Genomic DNA, 22,683 nt, shown 5'->3' on the forward strand with positions numbered 1-22,683 from the left:
CATCTTTCTGCACTCTATAGTGTAACGCAAAGCTTGGCAGAGGAGTCTCAGAGATCCGCTTGCTGGAAAATAACTTGGTCAAATCACTTTGGCAAAACCAACAGCAGCTGCTGAATCTACTCCTACGTGGACACTGTCACTAGGACCAACTGACCATCATTAATTTTTGTATTTTTGTACTTGGGCCATGTAGCTAGGACAGAAATAGGCAGTGTTGGAGAGTCTGCCAATCTAGGGATTGACTCAGAGATAAAAGGGACAAATGGCAAGAATACTACAAGGCATATGAACGATGAGTGCACATAAAGGAGTGAAAGGCAAATCAAGGAAAAACTATGGAAGGAGCAAGCCAAAAAAAATGAAGACTTTCCAGCTGATCAATAAAAATTTGTGAGTAACTTGGAATTGTGGATGAGATGTAAGTAAAGTGAAGGAAAGGGATTAGGGATAGGACTAATCCTAAAAACACCTGGGACAGCAGGGACCCAAGGACTCAGGCATCCTTGTGGTGGGACTGTGAAGCCACATGCTTGTAGATCCACAAACCAATAAGAAATAACAGAAATCCTGGGTGCCTTAGCCCACCCCCAGGGAATATGCTGCAGGACAGCAGGTACACCTTGATAAGATCTGCATACCTACATCCCTACAACCCATCCTGACTCCTGCAGCCACTCCTCTATTCTCCATCTCTGACCTGTTGTTGCAGGAATGTTACTACGTAAGTGGAAGCACTGTTTGCAACGTTTTGGAATTGGCTTCTTTTTTCACTCCAGGTAATTTCCTGGAGAGTCACTGGTTGTGTATGCAGTCACAGGCTGTTCCTTCCAGTGCTGGGTGGTGCTCCCTGTTGTGGATGGACCACACACCTTAAAGAGGACATCCAGTGGTTCTCACTTTTTGGCTACTATGAATAAAGCTGCTAGAAAAGTTTGTGTATGGGTTAAGATTTTTTTTTTTTAAAACACACGGCCAAGCGGGTGCGGTGGCTCACCACCTGTAATCCCAGTACTTTGGGAGGCCGAGGTGAGCAAACCACCTGAGGTCAGGAGTTCAAGATCAGCCTGGCCAACATGTTGAAACTCTGTCTCTAATAAAAATACAAAAAATTAGCCAGATGTGGTGGTGGGCACCTGTAATCCCAGCTACTCTGGAGGCTGAGGCAGGAGAATCGCTTGAACTGGAGAGGCGGAGGTTGCAGTGAGCCGAGAACGAGCCATTGCACTCCAGCCTGGGCAACAAGAGTGAAATTTTGTCTCAAAATAAATAAATAAATAAATAAAATAAACACACAGCCAAGCCTAAGTTAAACAATCAGAAAATAATGTGAATGTCACTCCCATTATAACTGAGAGATACCATTTATATGTAGCATCTACATAAATACCATACCCTTCTGTGGTACCTTACTATCTTTCATCTGTATTACACTGAGGCTTATAAAGGTTTTTTTTGTTTTGTTTTGTTTTTTGAGATAAGAGTCTTGCTCTGTTGCCCAGGCTGGAGTACAGTGGGGCGATCTTGACTCACTGCAACCTCTGCCTCCCCAGTTCAAGTGAGTCTCCTGCCTCAGTCTCCCGAAGAGCTGAAACTATAGGCTCACGCCACCACACCCAGTTAATTTTTGTATTTTTAGTAGAGATCGAGTTTCACCATGTTGGTCAGGAAGGTCTCAATCTCTTGACCTCGTGATCTGTCTGCCTTGGCCTCCCAAAGTGCTGGGATTACAGGTGTGAGCTACCAAGACCGGCCAGGTTTTTTTTTTTTTCCCCAAAACAAAAATAAAACAAAACTGCTGGGTCTGTCATGATTCAAAGGAAAAAGGGCTACATTATTTCAAAAAAGAGTCATGCATGTAGAACAAGGGGTGAGAACTTCAATAGTAAGGCTACAGAAGACTTAGTGAAAAGTTCTGAAAAGAAGAGAAGATTGAACCTAATTTTCTGTGGGATGGAAAGCAATTTTTTAGAAAATGTTTAAGAGATGGGGTCGTGGCCGCGTGCGGTGGCTCATGCCTCTAATTCCAGCACTTTGGGAGGCCAAGGCGGGTGGATCAAGAGGTCAGGAGTTCAAGACCAGCCTGGTCAAGATGGTGAAATCCCATGGTGGTTACAGGTGTGGTGGCAGGTGCCTGTAATCTCAGCTACTCGGGAGGCTGAGGCAGGGAACTGCTTGGACCTGGGAGGCGGAGGTTTCAGTGAGCTGAGATCATGCCATTGCACTCCAGCCTGGGCGACAGAGTCAGACTCTGTCTCAAAAAAAAGAAAAGAAGAAGAAGAAAAAAGATGGGGTCTTGCTACATTGCCCAGGCTGAACTAGACCTCCTGGGCTCACGTGATTCTCCTCCCTCAGCCTCCTCTGTAGCTGGGGTTACAGATGCATGCCACCATGCCCAGCTAGGATAGAAAGCTTTAAGAAGGGATGCAGAGGAGTTAGTGCCTAGAGCAGAGAAAAAGTGCTTTTGCAGAGAAGTAAGGGCTGAATGTCAGGTTGATGAGATAGACAAGAATAGGAGATGGCACTCTGCAAGTTCCTTCTTTTTTTTTTTTTTAAATAAAAGAGATGAGGTCTTGGCTGGGGGCAGTCGCTCATGCCTGTAATCCTGGCACTTTGGGAGGGAAGGCGGGTGGATCACGAGGTCAGGTGTTTGAGACTAGCCTGACCAACGCGATGAAACCCCGTCTCTACTAAAAATAGAAAATTAGCTGGGCATGCTGGCGCACACCTGTAATCCCAGCTACTCAGGAGGCTGAGGCAGGAGTTGCAGTGAGCTGAGCTGAGATTGCGCCACTGCACTCAAGCCTGAATGACAGAGCGAGACTCAGTCTCAAAAAAAAAAAAAAAAAAGAGATGAGGTCTTGCTCTGTCACCCAGGCTGGAGTACAGTGGTATGATCATAGCTCACTAAAGCAGTGAACTCCTGGGTTCAAGTGATGCCCCCACCTCAACTTCCTGAGTAGCTAGGATTACAGGTGTGCACCACCACGTCAGCTAATTTATTTATTTAATTTTTTATTTTTTGAGACAGAGTCTCACTCTGTTGCCCAGGCTGGAGTGTAGTGGCGCAGTCTCCACTCACTGCAAGCTCCGCCTCCTGGGTTCACACCATTCTCCTGCCTCAGTCTCCCGAGTAGCTGGGACTACAGGCGCCCGCCACCACTGGGCCTGGCTAATTTTTTGTATTTTTCGTAGAGATGGGGTTTCACCGTGTTAGCCAGGATGGTCTTGATCTCCTGACCTCGTGATCCGCCTGCCTCGGCCTCCCAAAGTGCTGGGATTACAGGCGTGAGCTACCGTGGTCGGCCCACACCAGCTAATTTTTTATAGAGATGGGGCCTTGCTATGTTGCCCAGGCTGGTTTCAAACTCCTAGGCTCAATGATCCTCCTACCTCAGTCTCCTGAGTTGCTGGGACTATGGGTGTGAGCTACTGTGCCCAGCCGCAGGTTCCTTAAAAAGAGGCATCCTGGGGATTGGTGACAGAGCAAGGAGGAAGGGTGAGCATGGAACTGAGATGGAGAATGAATTTGGGTTTGGTATCTGACTGCTGGGAGTGTGAAGATGGGATGATGTGAAGAGGACACTGAACTTTTGCTTTGGGAACAGGAGATGTAGGCTGGGCAGCCATATAATGAAATACAGAGGTATGTGTAAAGGGAAGAAGGTATAGAACTCCCAGAGTTTCAAATAGAGCAGTGGCAAACACAGAGACTTACTATTCTAAGATTCTCCACAAACTGTCAAAGGGGCACCTTTGTTTTTAAGGTGGTACTGTCCCAGCTCCCTTTTGGAGGTCCCTTTTTTTGCTCTCTTCCTACCCCACATCACCTGCTAGGCCATTAATAAAAGCAATGCTTTGTTTTCCACACTCTAAATCACTACTAATGATTCTCTAATGGTATTCTAGGTGGTGTGAAGGGTGACAGATGACTTTGTTGCTGCTAAAAACATGAGGCCTACTTTTAAGCTAAAAAGTACAACACCCTAGCCTGCAGACGAAAGAACACTCCTAATGGACTTGTTGTGACAAAGGGAAGCCATATACTAGGAGAAATAATGCCGCCCGTGTTTATCAGCAGGTACAGGTTGCTTCCTTCCACCAAGTCCGACCTGGACAGAGGCCTTAAACAAGTTAGGAAGAACATATTGCCACCCTTCACAGGTCTCCTCCTCTCTCTCTGAATCCCTGAGCTTTGGTTTCCTGAGACTTTATTGAATAAAGCTGTGTGTGTGGCCCGGCACAATGGCTCACGCCTGTAATCCCAGTACTTTGGGAGGCTGAGGTCAGGAGTTCAAGACCAGCCTGGCCAACATAGTGAAGCCTTGTCACTACTAAAAATACAAAAATCAGCTGTGTGTGGTGGTACATGCCTATAGTCACAGCTACTCGGAAGGCTGAGGAGAAGATCATTTGAACCTGGGAGGTGGAGAATGCAGTAAGCTGAGATCGCGCCACTGCACACTCCAGCCTGGGCAACAGAGAGACTCTGTCTCAAAAAAAAAAACAAAAAAAACAAAAAAAACAGAGACACACACAGAGACAAAGACATAGAGAGGAGAAGGTGATGTAAAGATGGAGCAAAGAAAGACGTGGCCATAAGACAAGGAATGCTGCAAGCCACCAGAAGGTGGAAGAGAAAAGGAACAGGATTCTTCCCTATACACCCGGGAAGGAGCACGGCTTTGCTGGATATTGGACCTGATTTCCCAGTGAGTAAGAATAAATTTCTCTTGTATTAACTTATTATGACAGGTTGGGTGCAGTAGCTCATGCCTGTAATACCAGCACTTTGGGAGGCCAAGGAGGGTGGATCACCTGAGGTCAGGAGTTTGACATCAGCCTGGCCAACATGGTGAAACCCCGTCTCTACTAATAATACAACAATTAGCCAGGAGTGCACGTGCCTGTAATCCCAGCTACTTGGGAAGCTGAGGCAGGAGAATCACTTGAACCCAGAAGGCGGAGGTTAGAGTGAGCAGAGATCACACCACTGAACTCCAGCCTGAGCGACAAGAGCAAAACTCTTGTCTCAAAACAATTATAGCAGCCTCAGGAAACTATGTAGGAAACATGTGGTATGCCTTAGGCACTGTACGTAAGAGTTTTATAAATGTTAACTCATTCAATCCCCATACAACACTATAAACCAGGCACTATTATCCCTGTGGAAGAAAGAGGAGGACACAAAGATTAAGGAGCCTGCCCAATGTCATAAAGCTGTAAATGAGGGAGCTCAGATATGATGTAGGTACTCTGATTCTAGAGATGGTGCTTGCAGCCAATGTGCACCCCTGACAATCAAGGTCTGGGGGAGAGGGGTCTAACAGGTGCTCAGAGACAATGTGATGCAAACCCTGGTGTCACCAAACTGATTGACCTGTTATTTGCCCCATGCTCAGCTCCAGACAGAAATTACTTTCTGAACCAGCAATTCAGAGTGTATGTTCCAGCAGAGAAATCAACTATTCAAGAAACAATCTGGCAAAGAGGAGCATCACTGGCTGACTGACAAACGCCCATGAAGTGATGTCTACCTATCATGCACTGGGAAATGCCTGCAGGCTCTTGCTTGCTCTTAAGTCCAGTAGTACTATTTCCAAAGCTATCTTCTCAGTGGCAGTGGCCCATTTACCTATTTCCCTACATCTTTATGAATACAAGCTGGGATAGGGCAGCTTTAGGGTTTTCCAAGGCTGTTAGCCCAACAGATAAAAAAAATCTTTCTTTTCATTTATTATAAATTCTAAAGCATTGTGAAAAAGATTCTTTATCCTATTGTCACAAACAAGGTCATAAAGCCACTAGGATATAGGTGTTCTCAGTAGGAGAGGACAACAGCTTCTCAGCAGCAAAAATGAAGGTATAGAGAAAAGCAATTTACTTCTGCTTATGGCAACTTGCAAAGACAAACATCTCTCAGGAAAGCAAGGGGTACTCTAAGAGTGAATGATGTCCCTTTGCCGTCCAGAGGTTCCTTCTGTCAGACGCTATGCAACTCAGCACTGGTGTACCTGGGGCAGTGGGTTTAGAGAAAAGACAGGAAAGGAGGTAAGAATAAGGCTGAGTAAGGGTCGACCATGCCAGGTGATGTGATAGTTATCTCTTTGAAGCCTCCAGGTTGTTAGGAAGATGATGGTAAGGGCCCAGTTTTGAGATAAGGAAACTAAGCCTCAGAGAAGCTATGTAATTTGGCCCAAAGTCACAATGAACAAGAGACTGAGCTGAGATTCAAATCCAGGTCATTCTGATCCTGAAGTCCATTCTCTTTTCCTTTACCCCACCTTCCTTTCTAAGGAGTAACTTTCCCCTTAGAAAACGTAACTTCCAAGGATGAAATCTGAAATGGGTAGAATTTAAGAAGACTCAGGAGAAGATAAAACCAATTTCTCGTAAAGCAACCCTTGTCCTTATGAAACCTAAACATCCTTATGGTTTTTCTGGTGTCTAATACAGGTCTCACCACTTTTAAATGAACAACAGTGTCTGAAGGCATTTCCATTAATTCTTACTAACATTAAGAGATCGGGCCCACACAAAGATCTGAAATGCATAGGAACAGGCCTTGGCAAACAAAGTAAAGGGTGTATGTATTTTCCATTAAAAAAAAAAAAAAAATCAGGTATTTTTTTCCAAACAGACAGGGAGAGGAAGAAAATGAGAGAGAGAGCGAGTGTGCGCATCAAAACAGCAGTATCAAAGCTTAGAATGGTGGCAGTCTGACCTACATACAAGCTTTTTTTCTTTTCTTTTTTTTTTTTTTAAACAGCAGGCATCTGAAGCCTGAAAAATTAAAAGGTTTGCTAAAATTAGGTTTAACTAGTAGAAAAATCCCTCATTCTCTTTCAGGTTGATTATCTTTTACTAAAGCATTACACTCATGACACTTAATGGAATATTAGTAAAGGATCTTAATTTTATACTTTGGGTTGGGAAAGGAGGGTAGGAAAAGAGAGTTAATCTAGGAAAGGGAACCTGTGAATTTCTGGTCTTGAGCACATTTCATCAATCCATTTCTAACTGTCTATATAAGCCACATCCTCTGGCTGAGTCCCCTGGAGAACGGAAATAACAAAATCAGGGCCAAGTGAGGGGAAGCCCAGGCTCCTCAGAGACTGTGCTTTCCCCACAGCAGCTTCCTGGGGGTGCCTGTGACAGACTCTCTTTGTTGAAGACTGGGCCCTCACTGTTCTCTTTGTGAGGGTAACCTGCTACTCCGGAAAGTAGCATGGCAGCCTTGTTATCACATGATGCAAGTAGGACCAAAGGCACCACAGATAATAAAATCTTGGCTGATGTGATGGGCTATTGCTTTTTTCTTTTTTTTTTTTTTGAGACGGAGTCTCACTCTTGTCGCCCAGGCTGGAGTGGTGCAGTGGTGTGATCTCGACTCACTGCAACCTCTGCCTCCTGGGTTCAAGTGATTCTTCTGCCTCAGCCTCCTGTGTAGCTGGGATTACAGGTGCCTGCCACCATGCCCGGCTAAGTTTTGTACTTTTAGTAGAGATGGGGTTTCGCCATGTTGCCCAGGCTGGTCCCAAACTCCTGACCTCGGGTGATCTGCCCACCTCGCCTCCCAAAGTGCTAGGATTACAGATGTGAGCCACCACGCTCGGCCAGGCTATTGCTTTTCTTTTTCAGTGTGGGGTTGAGTCCAGGGGTGGGTTAGAAAGTGATGACTGGTTGTAATTCTTTCCTGAGCTTTATTTCTCATGAGGTACGGTTGTGTAAGTAGGTCTGGAGGGCTTAAAAAGCCAAGTGTAGCTGGGTGTGGTGGCACGTGCCTGTAGTCCCAGCTACTCAGGTGGCTGAAGTGGGAGGATTGCTTGAGCCCAGGAATTCAAGGCTGCAGTGGGCCATGACTGCACAACTATACTCCAGGCTGGGCGACATAGCAAAACCCTGTCTCAAAAAAAAGTCTGTTTTTTTTTTTAAAGACAGGGTCTTGCTCTATCACCCAGGCTAGAGTGCAGTGGCGCGATCTTGGCTCAACGGAGCCTCGACCTCCTGGGCTCAAGTGATCCTTCTGTCTCAACCTCCCAAGTAGCTGGAACCACAGGCGCACGCCACCACACCTCGCAAATTTTTTTATTTTCGTAGAGACAGGGTTTCATCATGTTGCCCAGGTTGGTCTCGAACTCCTGAGCTCAAGCAATCTGCCTGCCTTGGCCTCCCAAAGTGCTGGGATTACAGGCGTGAGCCATCATTTCCAGCCCATTCTAGTTTTATCATTAGAATATCATTGTATTATGTCTGCGTTCTCATCATCAGACCAATTCTATTCTGATTTTCTAGACACTTCCAAAAATTCTTACACTATTAGTAATGAGGAAACAATGAAAATATTTACATCAAACATGTTCTTTCCCTCTGCTTACACACATCGAGCACACACGAAGGCTTCCCCAATGCAGGCAGCTGACTTAAGATCCATGAGGCAGGAATATTCAAGAGTGCCTCATTTATTACAAATGCCTAGGACGGGCTGGGCCTAGTGGCTCATGCCTGTAGTCCCAGTACTTTGGGAGGCCAAGGCGAGAGGATCACTTGAGCTCAAGAGTTTGAGACCAACCTGGGCAACATAGTGAGACCTTGCCTCTACTAAAATACATCCCTGCCTATGGAGAGCAGAGATTACCACTATAATTATATACTAGATTTCTGTCTTTTCCTTCTAACTTAATGATAGGTAATCTTCCTTTAAACATGTGCTAAAGTTCCTACAGTCCTGACCATCTCAACTTAAAGGAGATCCCGCCGGGTGCAGTGGCTCACACCTGTAATCCCAGCATTTTGGGAGGCCAAGGCGGGTGGATCACCTGAGGTCAGGAGCTCAAGACCAGCCTGGCCAATACGGTGAAACCCTGTCTCTACCAAAAATAAAAAAATTAGCTGGGCATGGTTGCAGGTGCCTGTAATCCCAGCTACTCGGGAGGCTGAGGCAGGAGAATTGCTTTAATCTGGGAGGCAGAGGTTGTGGTGAGCCAAGACTACAAAATTGCACTCCAGCCTGGGTGACAACAGCAAAACTCTGTCTCAAAACAACAACAACAACACAACAACAACAACAACAACAACAAAAAACCGGAGATCCCAGGAAGTCAGAGGTGTCCTCCTGCTTGAGTAAGCAGCACACCTCAGCAAACAGCAGCTACCACCTGGGCCATTCCCCTCTATGGTTCCCCATGTGCTTTCATATTAACAGATATCATGGGCCAGGGTATGGTCAAGGGAATCACACACATGTGCTTAAGAACTGGTTTCTATTATGCCTATTCACCTTTTGCCATCTGGAATGGCAGTCTTATATGGAGAATCTTAATGTAGGCATCATTTGATACAGTTTTATAGTTAAATGAAAAGGAATGAAATGCAGTGCTGTGTATTTCATTAAGATCAACAAAACCTAAACAAACAGAACAGGTGGGGCCAACTTTCAGTTTCCATTTGCCAACTGGATACCAGAAACACTCTACTACAGATACTTCCCTTGTCTTTTTGTTTGGTAGGAAGAAACCAAGTTGGGACACTATAAGAGATAGAAACAAAACAATAAGAGCCAAGGAAGAGCAATAGAGGCATGCACACAGTAGTCTCTAAACAAAAATTGTAAGCATTTGATGAATCAAAGGTAGGCGACGGGGCAGAGGGGCTGAAGGACTTACAGAGGGGTACAGGTACGAATTAAATGGCATATGTACAGGTACCAGCTTATACCAGTTACACTGAAACCTAGAAGTCCATAAGTGTTTGAGAGCCTAGCAGATTCATAATACCAAGCTGCTACTTTAACAGGCTCCACCACTAACTGATGGAGAGTTGTGTAGAGAAAAATTACATGTAACTTATCTGCATACTTATACAGAAGCCAGAGAGATGAAAAATTAACCACTTGGTAATAAATCTGCCTAGTCCCTGCTCTCAGCACTTCCCCAACCTTACTGGCATTCAGAAGCTGATTATTCCCATCATATATCATAAAGTCTAGCCAAATACCAAAGACAGCCAACTGACCCAGATAATCTTCAGCTCCCAATGTAAGCTGTGGCCTGTTAACTTTTCTGGAACTTAGGAATCATAAGTTGGAAGGACCTGCTCATAGTTCTTACCTTACCCTGTGGCAACTCAGAGACTAAAGCCATTCTGGCCCCAGAACGCTATGGACAATCTTACTTGTCCTGGTTTGAAAGTACTCTGTAGCTGACCTTTAGAATATGGTCTATCAGACCTACCTGTTAGAACCAGCTTTTTCTAAACTGATAACTTTAAAATAGCGTGTTTAATTTACTTTTTATTTTTGAGATAGAGTCTCTCACTCTGTTGCCCAGGCTGGAGTGCAGTGGCATGATCTCAGCTCACTGCAACCTCTGCCTCCTGGGTCCAACCAATTGGGTCCATGCCTTGGCCTCCTGAGTAGCTGGAATTACAGGTGTGTGCCACTATACCCGGCTACTTTTTCTATTTTTAGTAGAGATGTGGTTTTGCCATGTTGGCCAGGCGCTGGTCTCGAACTCCTGGCCTCAAGTGATCCACCTGCCTCGGCTTCCCGAAGTGTTGGGATTACAGGCATGAGCCACTGCGCCCAGCCTAATTTGCTGTTGCTCTTAATTTTACTCTTTAATAGACTTAATTTTACATTCAAACTCCGAAGCAACCCAACAAAGGGGTAATTTGGGAAAATTATTATCTTGAATTGCTGGAACTCTCACATACTGCTAGAGTGTAAACAGGCACCACCACTGTGCAAAAAGTTTGGCAGCATCTATTAATCTGAACATATGCATATCCTATGATCCACTCTTAGGTTCATAAATACTCAATTCTATACCTTAGGGATATATACAACAGACATGTACATATATATCTTATCAAAAGACATGTGCTCATGTATTTCACAACAGCACAAACTATTCGTAATAACTAAAATCCAGAAATCAGTCAAATGTCCAACAGGAGAACAGACTAGTAAATAATACAGCCACAGAACACCGTATAGCACACAGAAGGAACAAATGTACAACCATTAACAATGTGGATGCATCCCAGATACACAGTGTTGAGTGAAAGAAGCCAGATGTGGCCGGGCACGGTGGCTCAAGCTTGTAATCCCAACACTTTGGGAGGCAGAGGTGAGAGGACTGCTTGAGCCCAGGAGTTCAAGACCAGCCTGGGCAATATAGTGAGCCCATGCCTCTACAAAAAAATTTCAAAAGCAGTGGGGTGTGGTGGTGTGCACCTATGGTCCCAACTACTCAAGAGGCTGAGGGGGGAGGATGGCCTGAGCCTGGCAGGTTGAGGCTGCAGTGAGCCCTGATGGTGTCACTGCACTCTAGCCTGGGTGACAGAGTATGGTCCTGACAAAACAAAATAAAACAAGGAAAGCAGCCAGATATAATAAATATCATTGTGGTTACATTTAGATAACATTCAACCAGCCCAACTAGTCTACGGTGCTAGAAGTCAGGAGAGTTGTTATCCTTGGAAGGGAAGGCAACTGAGTATGATGAGGGCCTCTGTGTGTTCGTTACACATGAATATTCTCTGTTAAAACTCATCAATTCTGTAAGTATAAAGGAAGTAAAAAAATTTAAAAAAAAAACCTCAGCTGAATATTTATGATTGTGCATTATCCAAAATGTACATTTTATTTCAACAAAAAATCATAAGACTATCTTGTCATAGACTAAAAATAAAAAAAAACTCTCATCATGTACTGCACTCAATAATTCTTTCCTTTACAAATTCACTTTAGAAAAGTCTATTTTTGTGAGAAAGTAAAAAGATTAAAATGACCTATTTCTCTTCCAAAGACTATTTTTATGAACTCTAGTTTGCTGGCACTGCTTCACTAGAATAGCTGTATCTGAATCTGCTGTAAATCCCCTTAGTCTTCTGTCACGGGAGGCAGCACTGTGGCATTGGCCTCACTTTGCAATTAGATGGAGCTCAGTGTGAATCCTGGCTCCACCATGCAGCAAAGTTCTGTGGCCTTGCCATGCTTTGTAAGGTGAGAATGACAAGTAAGTGAAAAGTAAATGAAAAGTAAGTGAAACGATGTGGGTGAGGGGCATGGCACACAAATACCTATTATCACCAAAATCTCATTTAGGGAACAAAGTAGATGCACCTCTCTGCTCATCTTTTACAAACTAAATGCAGATGCTAGTGTTCCTTAGATGTTCTGTGAGAGTTAATGTGAATATGATGCTTTAGTACCATTAAGAGCCAAATACTATGTAGCTACAGTCAACTTCCTCTTAAAAGTTTATCCCAGTGTTTTAGAAACTGAATTTTTATTTATTTATTTATTTTTAGAGACAGGGTCTCACTCTGTTGCCCAGGCTGAAGTATAATGGTGCAGTGTCACAATCACAGCTCCCTTGCAATCTCCAACTCCTGGGTTCAAGTGATCCACCAACCTCAGCCTCCTGAGTAGCTAGGACTACAGGTATGTAGTGCCACCACACCTGGCTTTTTTTTGGTAGAGACAGCTTCTCTCTATATTGCCCAGGCTGGTCTCAAATTCCTGGGTTCAAGCGATCCTCACACCTTGGCCTCCCAAAGTGCTGGAATTAACGGTGTGAGCCACCAAGCCTGGCCTAGGAATTTTTAAATAACTACTGTTTTTGAAAAATTATTTTGAGATCTGCACTCTGTTAAGCATTTGTATCTTTCGAAAGCTTAACCCTGGAGAAAATCAGATTCCATACAGAGAATTTAAGATCCACTCAAGCAGATAGAGAAGAAGACTGAGAAAGAAAGCATCTTGTTGTGAGCAGGGCAAACTTCTAAGGCTTTCTCCGCAAATGTCATTTAGAGTGGCAAGTCTGGTGATGGTAGTAAATCTCATGATTGCTCATTAATCCTCTGAGTGTGTCTAAACAAAAGCTTCCCAAAGTAAACTTAGCCTTGTTTTTCAGTAAAGCCAATAAAAACTACTAAAACTAAGGCCTAAAATACATTTTGGGTTGTGAATAAGTGTGTTGATAACACCATAACTTGGCCAGAGAATTTGCATCCCAACCCCAAAAGCACAAACTTTGGCTCTGGCTAAGCACTTGGTATATTACTGTTGATAAACAAACTATAAAAATCTTACAAGATGACTTTCACTAGACTAACAATACACAGCACACACCCACACATATTGCCCTCTAAGAAGAGAAGGAATGTGGGGTTGGGGGTTGAACTGGAGTTAAAAGTACATCTTAGGTTTTTTTTTTTTTGAGACGGAGTCTTGCTCTGTCGCCCAGGCTGGAGTGCAGTAGCCGGATCTCAGCTCACTGCAAGCTCCGCCTCCCAGGTTTACGCCATTCTCCTGCCTCAGCCTCCCGAGTAACTGGGACTACAGGCGCCTGCCACATCGCCCGGCTAGTTTTTTTGTATTTTTTTTTAGTAGAGACGGGGTTTCACCGTGTTAGCCAGGATGGTCTCGATCTCCTGACCTCGTGATCCACCTGTCTCGGCCTCCCAAAGTGCTGAGATTACAGGCTTGAGTCACCGCGCCCGGCCACATCTTAGGTTTTAATGATGCTGGCAGTTAAGCTTGAAGGAACTATGAGTTCAATTTCCAAAGTGGTTAAAATGTAGTAAATAATAGCCAACTCGAAACAGCTCTCACAAGCTACAAATGGGACAATTTTAGCATAAGAAAATGCCAAGCACAGTGGAACATGCCTATAATCCAGCTACTTCAGAAGCTGAGGCAGGGGGATTGCTGGAGCCCAGGAATTTGGGTCTAGTCTGGGCAACTCAGTGAGACCCAACCTCTTTTAAGAAGCAACAAGAAACACAAATAGTATTTATGATAGACTGAAACACACAAAATATTTAAAAATTTATAATTTTACAATGTTAAAAATATACACAAAAAACCTTCACTGGTCACCTTTGGTGACTGGGGGGCAGCAACTCATTATACAGATAACCAATAGAGGGAAAATATGACGCATTTATCCAGGTTTTCCTATGAGAACTGATTTTCAGGGTAACTAATTGAGACACAGTCTCACTCTGTCACCCAGGCTGGAGTGCAATGGCGCAATCTTGGTTCACTGCAACGTCTGCCTCCTAGGTTCAAGCAATTCTCATGCCTCAGCCTCCTGAGTAGCTGGGACTGCAGATGTGTACCACTATGCCTGGCTAATTTTTGTATTTTCAGTAGACACGGGGTTTCGCCATTTTGGCCAAGCTGGTCTCGAACTCCTGACCTCAGGTGATCTGCCCACCTCGACCTCCCAAAGTGCTGGAATTACAAGCATGAACCATCATGCCCAGACTAAAATAGCTAATTCAGGAAGCAATTCTGAATGCTAAATTCTAAAACAATTAAGTTGAATGGGAATTTTTATAATGGATGAATCCAACTGATAACACCAGAACTACTGATCAATCTTAATATCACAAAAAGAAAAACTGACATTACAAGAATGCCTGACCTCGTAAGTTAATCTTGGCTGGGTGTGGTAGAGCTCATGCCTGTAATCCCTGGACTTTGGAAGTCTGAGGTGGGAGGATTGCTTGAGCCCAGGAGTTCAAGATCACCCTGGGCTACAAGGCGAAACCCTATCTTTATAAAAACAAAACCAAACATTAGCCAGGTGTGGTGGTGTGCGCCTGTAGTCACAGCTACTCAGGAGGTTGAGATGGGAGGATTGACTGAGCCTGGGGGGGTTGAGGCTGCAGTGAGCCATGATCATGTCACTGATGTCACTGCACTCCAGCCTAGGCAACAGAGCAAGACAGTGTCTGAAAAAAGAAAAAAAAAAAAAAAGGTGAATTTGAACCTGATAAAATATCCAGAGCAATCCTCTGGTTTATAGGAAATGTGTGTTTGTGTGTAGGCGGGGTGGGAGTTAGGACATACGACATGACACTATGCACCTTTGGTGTATAATCAGGCATAGCCACATTGCGGAAAAACCCTGGTTTCTTCAACACATAAATGGCACAAAAAAGGGAAGGTGAATTATTACATAGATTTTTAAGAGACATGTCAACAAATGTGTGAATCTCAATTGAATACCGATTCAAACAAACTAAGCACTCAAAGATATTTAACGAAAGATATTAGGAATTATGGTTACTTTTGTTTGATGGTGATGATAGTTATGTTAAAGAATAAGACTCCCACTGGTTAGAGATATATTTGAAGTCTATCTCATTTCCCAAAGTGAGGAGGAAAAGATAAAAACAGACTCGAAAATGTTGATAATTTTGAAGCTGTCCAATAGGTACATGGGGGATTATCATACTATTCTCTCTACTTTATCTATGGTTGAAGATTTCTGTAACAAAAAGTAAAAGTGGCAGAAAGATGATGGTTGTTGCAACCAGGTCATGGGAGTTTGCTGTGTTATGTGTGTTTATCTTTGAAAATATCTATAAATTTTTTAAAGTATCAATAATCCAAAGATAAAAACTGAATGAACTCTGAGATATTACTGTCCATTCAGAGACCGACCTACTCAACAAAAAGGCATCATACCAAGAGAAAAGAATATGGAAGGCTTTATATGGCGATAACCCTAAATCTCACATGCCTACACTTTTCTAGATGACAATGAAAATTTTGAACAGTCTTCATCAGAAAACACCAACTGTGTGGTTGGCCCCAATGATGCTCTGTGCCTCTGTAGTGACCAAAAGCTTTTTCCAAGAGCAGGGCCTTCCTCTTACCTGGCTGGGGTGGATGAGGTGGTGGCATTTGGTGGTGCATCAGAGGGTAAGGAGGGGGCTGTTGATGAGGCATCATGCCAGGGTGCCCTGCTGCTCCAAGTGGGGCCAGGCCAGGTCCTCCTGAGTGCTGGTGGGCCTGTTGAGGGTTCTGGCCATGCTGCTGCTGTTCCATTTGCTGTCGTGCTCGTAACTCAGCATACTTGAGCTGTTCCATGTGGAAGTTTTGGCGTTCAGTAAGCAACTGCTGCCTCTGTTGTTCTAGCTGTAAGCAAAGAAAGTGGAAGAGAAAAGACACCAGAAGAGGCTTTCAGGATTGGATAACACAAAGAACAACTACATAATGCCTGAATTCCCTCTATCCCATCACACTGACATCACCACCTCACTTCCTGCACCTTCTACAGTGAGAACAAAGGCGTTATTTCTTGAGTAGCATATTTCCATTTGGACATCTGTTACCATGCAACGTCTTCTCCATGTCGAGTCTAAGTCTTTCCTTGTAATCTTCCTGCTCTTTGGGGTCACTTGGACACATGTAATCCCCTCTATGTTTGGCAGGCCTTTAGATAACTAAAAATACTTCCTATGGCTGTCTGAGTCTTCCCCAGGTAAAATGAGCCTCTGTTGTCCTTGTAATAGTTCCTCAGATGTTAACATTTCAAGTTCACCCAACTTCCTATGTGCTCTCTTTTGGATGTGATACTCTTTTGGTTATCGTCTATTTTAGAACATAACACCAGAGTTAAATTACTCTGCATGAGTTGATGTGGCCTTAGCTGCAAAGATATGCATTTCTCTATGTGGAACTTTGGCAGTGCCACCGCAAATCTTAGCTTTCAAGTACCCAAAATTATACTTGGTGACACATTCACGGAATATTTTAGTTGCCTATAAAAAAATCAGCATGAATCTTAGTTTAACGACTACAAACATTTCAATATTCAAGATAATCTTTCTAGCACCCAAATGAGAATAAAGAGAAATACAATATTATATGTTTAGTTCAGAGAATGAAGCCTATCCTAAATTAATTTAATACAGGGATGATAAAGAAAATCATGCAGGAAACCTGAACATGCAGGAAAATGAAAATCCAGATCTCTGAAAGTAGTATAAAAATCACAAGCATTAGGAGGGTTAATAAACCCACTTCTTTTCAATAATGTCTCCATCCCATCATTTTCATAGAAAAATCTGAGTCATTGGGCATCATTTTCTTGTGCGGTGTTGTCCAATACAGCAGTTACAAGCTACACACAGCTACTCAGCACTTGAAGCGTGGCTAACACGAAATGAGATGTGCTGTCAGTGATGCACAGTAAAATGTGAAGACTTAATATGAAAAATTGTTCATATAGATTACATATAGAAACAATGTATATATGTAGGTTTTACATATACTGAATTATGTAGAACACTTCACCTGTTTTTAATTTGGCTACTAGAAAATTTCAGTTATATATATGGCTCACGTATTTCTGTCAGCACTATTCTGAGGCATTCAATAGGTTAGGGAAGTAGAACATTTTTGCTTTTGGGGGCAGCCAGTTCTGTGGATAAACACTACACACTATTATTTGCAACTAGATGGAATAAGCATGAGAATTAGCCTAAGAATCTGGGTCTTTGGCAGAGGGCCAACTGGGGAAAATCCCTGTGAAATTGAGTGAGAAGCATCACTGGTTACAGGAGTAGCAACTAGGGTATTTCCATGGACAGATGGGGTGTGGGAAGACAGGCCATGAACACAGTATGAAGAAAAGACGCATGAGCAGGCGAAGAGGAGAACACATAAAGAGAGTAAATGGTATAGCTTATGTCCTGGATTTTGGTAACTGGCTTGTAGACTTTCCTTAGGGAGAGGGAGATCTTCTGAAACAAAACATTTTGAGAGAGGTTGACGGTTACCAGGAACAAGCAAGACAGGGGTCTACTGGTCCTAATAGTCTAGTGTGGGCTCTTCATTTTCTGGGAAAGGTGATCTGAGGAGGGTAAAGCCTGGCCTGGTTCAGTTTCCTGTGTGCATGATGAGAGGGGAGCTGTTAAGATGTAAACAGCAAGAGAATCTTCTGGAAGTCCAGTTCTGCAGGAAGACTAATAAGATTAGTAAGTAAGAGGCAAAATGATTGTAAAAGGTGGGGTGGGAAATCTAAATATTCTGGCTACAGATCCTTGGTTTTGCTTTCTTCTTATCATTCTTTCTAGGAATTTAGGACTCGAATTTGCTTAAGAGGTAGCCAGAAAACATCCTCTTATCTATGTTTTTGTTGAGTGACTACTGGTCTGAACAGCTTGGCTGTAGTCCTACCGTTATGTAAGAACTACGGAATTTAGGTCAAGATATGCTTTATAAGGAAGCTGAACTGCTACTGGAGGGAGCAGTGACACAAAAGAAATTTTGGTCTCTGCATTATCTAGCTGAATTTTGGGTTCTGTTTTTAACCAAACTTGTCTTTCTTTGGGGGCTTACCTTAATATCAAGGTATTATCCTTGAAAACAAAAAAATAACCTACTAATAAGATGAGAGGGCCAAGCTGGGAAGAAAAAATTGCCCAATTTTCCTTGCCTACAACATGAGCTAGCCTGTATAATCCTCTTTATTTTCTGAGTTTCATCCATCATTTTAAAACTTAGAAGGTAATTTAAAAAAAGTAATTAGAAGAATTAGAAAGGATAAGAGATTAAACACATACATAAACCTGAAAGAGAACCCAGTTTAAACCAAAAGTTCCAATGTGGGGCTAAACAGATCCTATGAGTTGAGAGCAATGTCCAAATAACAGGCTACCAGTTGGCTCCACGAGGGCCATCTCTGCTCTGGGACAGATGCAGCAGAGCTTGCCACCATGTACTGGCCTCATTATGCAAATAAAATAACTTTTCTTGTTCTAGACATCTTATTTTTATTAAATCAAGTTGAAGACTGCATTCACTTTTGTGACAATCAGAAAGAATGTTAACTAGGAATTTTTGAGGGAAAATTGCCAGTACTGGTCATATTTTAAATGCACTTAACCAATGAACCAGTGATTAGGCATCTGGAAATACTGTCCTAGAATACCATATGTATGCACGTGTAAGGATGGTCATCAAGGCATTCTGTTTGATATTCAATTACATAAGATAACCTGAATGGGGAAAAAAACAAGTTGCAATAAAAATATTTATAAGATAATCCAAATATATAAAAATGACTTTGTGATCATGTATAAACACATTTAAAATGTTCTGAAAGATACAAACTATTAACAGTGATCATCCATAGAAATGAAACTGGGAGTAGGAGAACTTTTCTCTTTTTTTTTGAGACGGAGTCTCACTCTGTCGCCGAGGCTAGAGTACAGTGGCCGCCTTCCAGGTTCAAGCAATTCTCCTCCCTCAGCCTCCCAAGTAGCTGGGATTACAGGGGCCCACCACCACAATCAGCTAATTTTTTATTTTTAGTAAAGATGGGGTTTCACCATGTTGGCCAGACTGGTCTTGAACTCCAGATCTCAGGCGATCCACCCGCGTTGGTCTCCTAAAGCGCACAGGCGTGAGCCACCGCACCTGGCCAGAACTTTTTATTTATGATTTGAAAATTTAAAGTAAACACATAAATATTTTTTAATAACAAAAAAATAGGCTCCAGCAAACCCAGTTTTTCATACAAGGCAGCCTATGGCCCTGCTCTGAAGACACATCCTGAGTCCCCACTTCCCCTGCTTTCAAAAACCCTGCCTTCCTCTCCCTCTTCACTGTATATGCATAAAGCAGCCGTATCCAAGCGAAATCTAACACAACAGAGCACTTTTCAACACCAAGACACCAAACACAGACACAGCTGCAAGTGCAGCTGAAGTTCACACAAAGCTCTTCTCCCTTCTATTTGCATAAAGCAGGGAGGGGGGTGGGAAAGAGTAAAAGACAGTGAGGGTCACAAAAATTTATCTATAATGCCAAGGACTGAAATACCAGCTGAGACTTGAAGCCTCAGAGTTAAGTAAATAATCACACCTTCCTTTTCAATGCTTTGTATCAGTGATGAGAATTTCAGTGAAGAAAACCCAAATCCAAAATAGACATATCCATCCCTTTTTATACCTGAGGTAAAAGAAAACAATGTAATTGCGTTTTGCTGCTTCCATGTGTACTTCTGGAAGCAGAAATCAAAAAAGGGAGCCTGCATCATTATTGTGGGCTGGTCATTTTATCTTTGTTACAGTGTGCTTGCTTCATGAGGCCACATGTCTTTCTGCTTCAGAACTGAACCTGCTACTGGGTACAGCTTTCTAATCTCAAATAAAACTACCTTTAATGTAATAGCAAATGTTGAACAATAGATTCAACTGTATGACAAGCAGCACAGAGATGATTTACTACAAATACACAGAAAACAAAGTTAAATATAATTACCCTGGGACAGTATGAAATTCTTTTTTGCTGTTCTTTCTTCCTTAGTTTGTCATAAAATATAACAAACTTTTCTAAACTTACTGTTTGTGAGGATAGCCCATTATCTCTATCTTCAAAATCCATCCAGAACTTCACCATTTCTCTTAACTTTCATGGCTGACACCCTGGTCCGAGCCACCGTATCTCACATGCATTAACCTAACAGCCTCCACACCCAGTCTCCCTGATTCTGACCTTGCTGCCTTATAATTTATTCTCTCTACATAGTAGACAGTGATTCCTGATAAACTGTAAGGAAGATAACTTCAGTCCTCAACTCAAGGTCCCTCAATTATTCCACATTTCAGAGTAAAGCAAAAGGCTTCTGGATGGCTTTCAAGAATTTCTGTGACTTGGTCACCATGATCTCTTTGACTTTAGCCTCCTAACTCCCTTGACTCATTTATGCTCCAGCGCACCCACCTACTCCCTTGTTTTGGAACATGTCAGTCATACTCCTGCCTCACCGCCTCTGCACTGACTGTTTCCAGCACCTGGAAGTGCTTGCCCATCAACTGTCAGTTTCTCAATAAGGCCTAATCTGATGACACCACTCAAAACAGAAATCCCTTCCCTGCCACTCCTAATCTCCCCCGACTCAACCCGTAACATACACACACAGTTTGTATGTATACCTATATATATGCAGCATATACTTTATTACTTATATAACTTCCTTAATTCACTCATGATTTCGAAATATTTGAGATTCACCAAGGCAGAGATCTTTGCTGGGTTTTATTTACCACTGTATCCTCACTAGCTACATGCCTGGATGACAGCAGATGCTCAGTGAGTATTTGGCAAATGAACAAATCATTTTATCCACCACAAAAACTATCAAGGCAGGCTGACTCTCCAGTCTCCTAAGCAATCATTCTTTTCATATTTCAAGAGCTGGACCTTTCTTACAAATCATTATCAGTCCTCCTCTTCCAGGACCTTACCTTGATAATCTGAGCTGACCATGAGACCTCCCTTTTCTCTGAATTTTCTTAGCTCCATCATCTCATTGTATTTGGTTTCTTTGTGTCAATGTCTCATCCATCCTTTAACTTCCTTAAGTACAGAGTCTGGGTTTCTCACAGCTTTGAGTTCCCTAATAGTCCCTCTTTTCTGAAGGTAGACAATTTCTTTTTTCTTTTTTTTTTTAAAGACAGAGTTTTGCTCTTATTGCCCAGCCTGGAGTGCAATGGAGCAATCATAGCTCACTGCAACCTCTGCTTCCTGGGTTCAAGGGATTCTTCTGCTTCAGCTTCCCTAACAGCTGGAATTACAGGTGCCCACCACCATGCCCGCCTAATTTTTGTATTTTTAGTAGAGATGGGATTTCACCATATTGGCCAGGCTGGTCTCGAGCTCCTGATATCACGTGATCCACCCGCCTCATCCTCCCAAAGTGCTGGGATTACAGGCGTGAACCACTGCACCCAGCCTCTGAAGGTATAAAATTTCTATACCTAGCCAAATGAACTTCAGAGACACAGACAACATTTAGTCCAAAAGGTATAAATGGAATCAGCTCATAGATCCATTCTCAATGGCCTGAGAGTGTCTTTTAAAAGAAAACATTTAAATGTAAACGGCTTACGTGGGGCCCAGGCTCTTCAATTCTCTCCAGGTAGTTCTAGTCTAAACACAACCCATGTCTGAAACCTGCTCTGTTGACTGCTGCTCAGTCTACAGACACAATGAGTGGCAGACCCACTGGCAGCTCAACACCTTCTCCTGAACTCAAGTGCTTTTCTCATGCCAACTCCCTGATAGACTTTGTAACCCATAACTGCCTTTCCTTTAATATTAATGCTTTAAAATATGAGGAAGCTGGAATAGCTACTAATTATAGCTGAGTTCATGATACCTATAACAAATTGGGATTTTTTTTTTTTTTTTTTTTTTTTTAGACAGAGTTTTGCTATTGTCACCCAGGCTGGAGTACAATGGCATGATCTCTGCACACTGCAACCTCTGTCTCCCGGGTTCAAGTGATTCTCCTGCCTCAGCCTCCCAAGTAGCTGGGATTACAGGTGCCCGCCATCACGCCCAGCTAATTTTGCTTTTTTAATAGAGACGGGGTTTCACCATGTTGACTAGGCTGGTCTCGAACCGCTGACATCAGGTGATCCTCCTGCCTTGGCCTCCCGAAGTGCTGGGATTACAGGCATGAGCCACCATGCCTGGCCCTGAAATTTTTATATGATTACATTTAATTACAATTACTTAAGACTAAAAAGAACATCTGGCTTTAAGTCATTAGAGAAAAAAAAAGGCTTTATATTTGACTGTGAGTCTTAATTTCTGAAACCCATTGCTATTTAAACAAAACCAAACGTTCCATTTAAGAAAACGTTATCCTAAAGCTACTGCTTACTGAGTTAAGATGAGCAAGAGTGCACCCTAAAATGAACTGAGGCAGTGTGGGAGGTGGAGAGTTAGGTGCCTCTACTCCTAGCTGATCTATTCACTGTCTGGAGTATCAACTTTATTGATTCACAACAGAAGGATGACAGAAGCTGCATATGTATCTCAGAGTCCCTAGGTTAAAATGAAATAGCAAAAGCTCATTTCTTTAT

General features: G+C 42.9%; 1 protein-coding gene across 2 annotated transcripts in view; it reads right to left on the bottom strand.

The window, feature by feature from the left end:
• The window catches only part of SMARCC1 (SWI/SNF related, matrix associated, actin dependent regulator of chromatin subfamily c member 1), a 195,094-nt gene that overhangs the window by 9,253 nt on the left and 163,158 nt on the right, over positions 1 to 22,683 (bottom strand). For both annotated transcript variants that reach the window (XM_033205621.1, XM_033205632.1), the window contains exon 26: positions 15,676 to 15,937. In XM_033205621.1, coding sequence (XP_033061512.1) covers positions 15,676 to 15,937 — 262 coding nt within the window. The remainder of the gene's footprint in view (positions 1 to 15,675; positions 15,938 to 22,683) is intronic.

Source organism: Trachypithecus francoisi, unplaced genomic scaffold (genome assembly GCF_009764315.1).
Source record: "Trachypithecus francoisi isolate TF-2019V2 unplaced genomic scaffold, Tfra_2.0 Lachesis_group0, whole genome shotgun sequence".
Classification (NCBI taxonomy): domain Eukaryota; kingdom Metazoa; phylum Chordata; class Mammalia; order Primates; family Cercopithecidae; genus Trachypithecus; species Trachypithecus francoisi.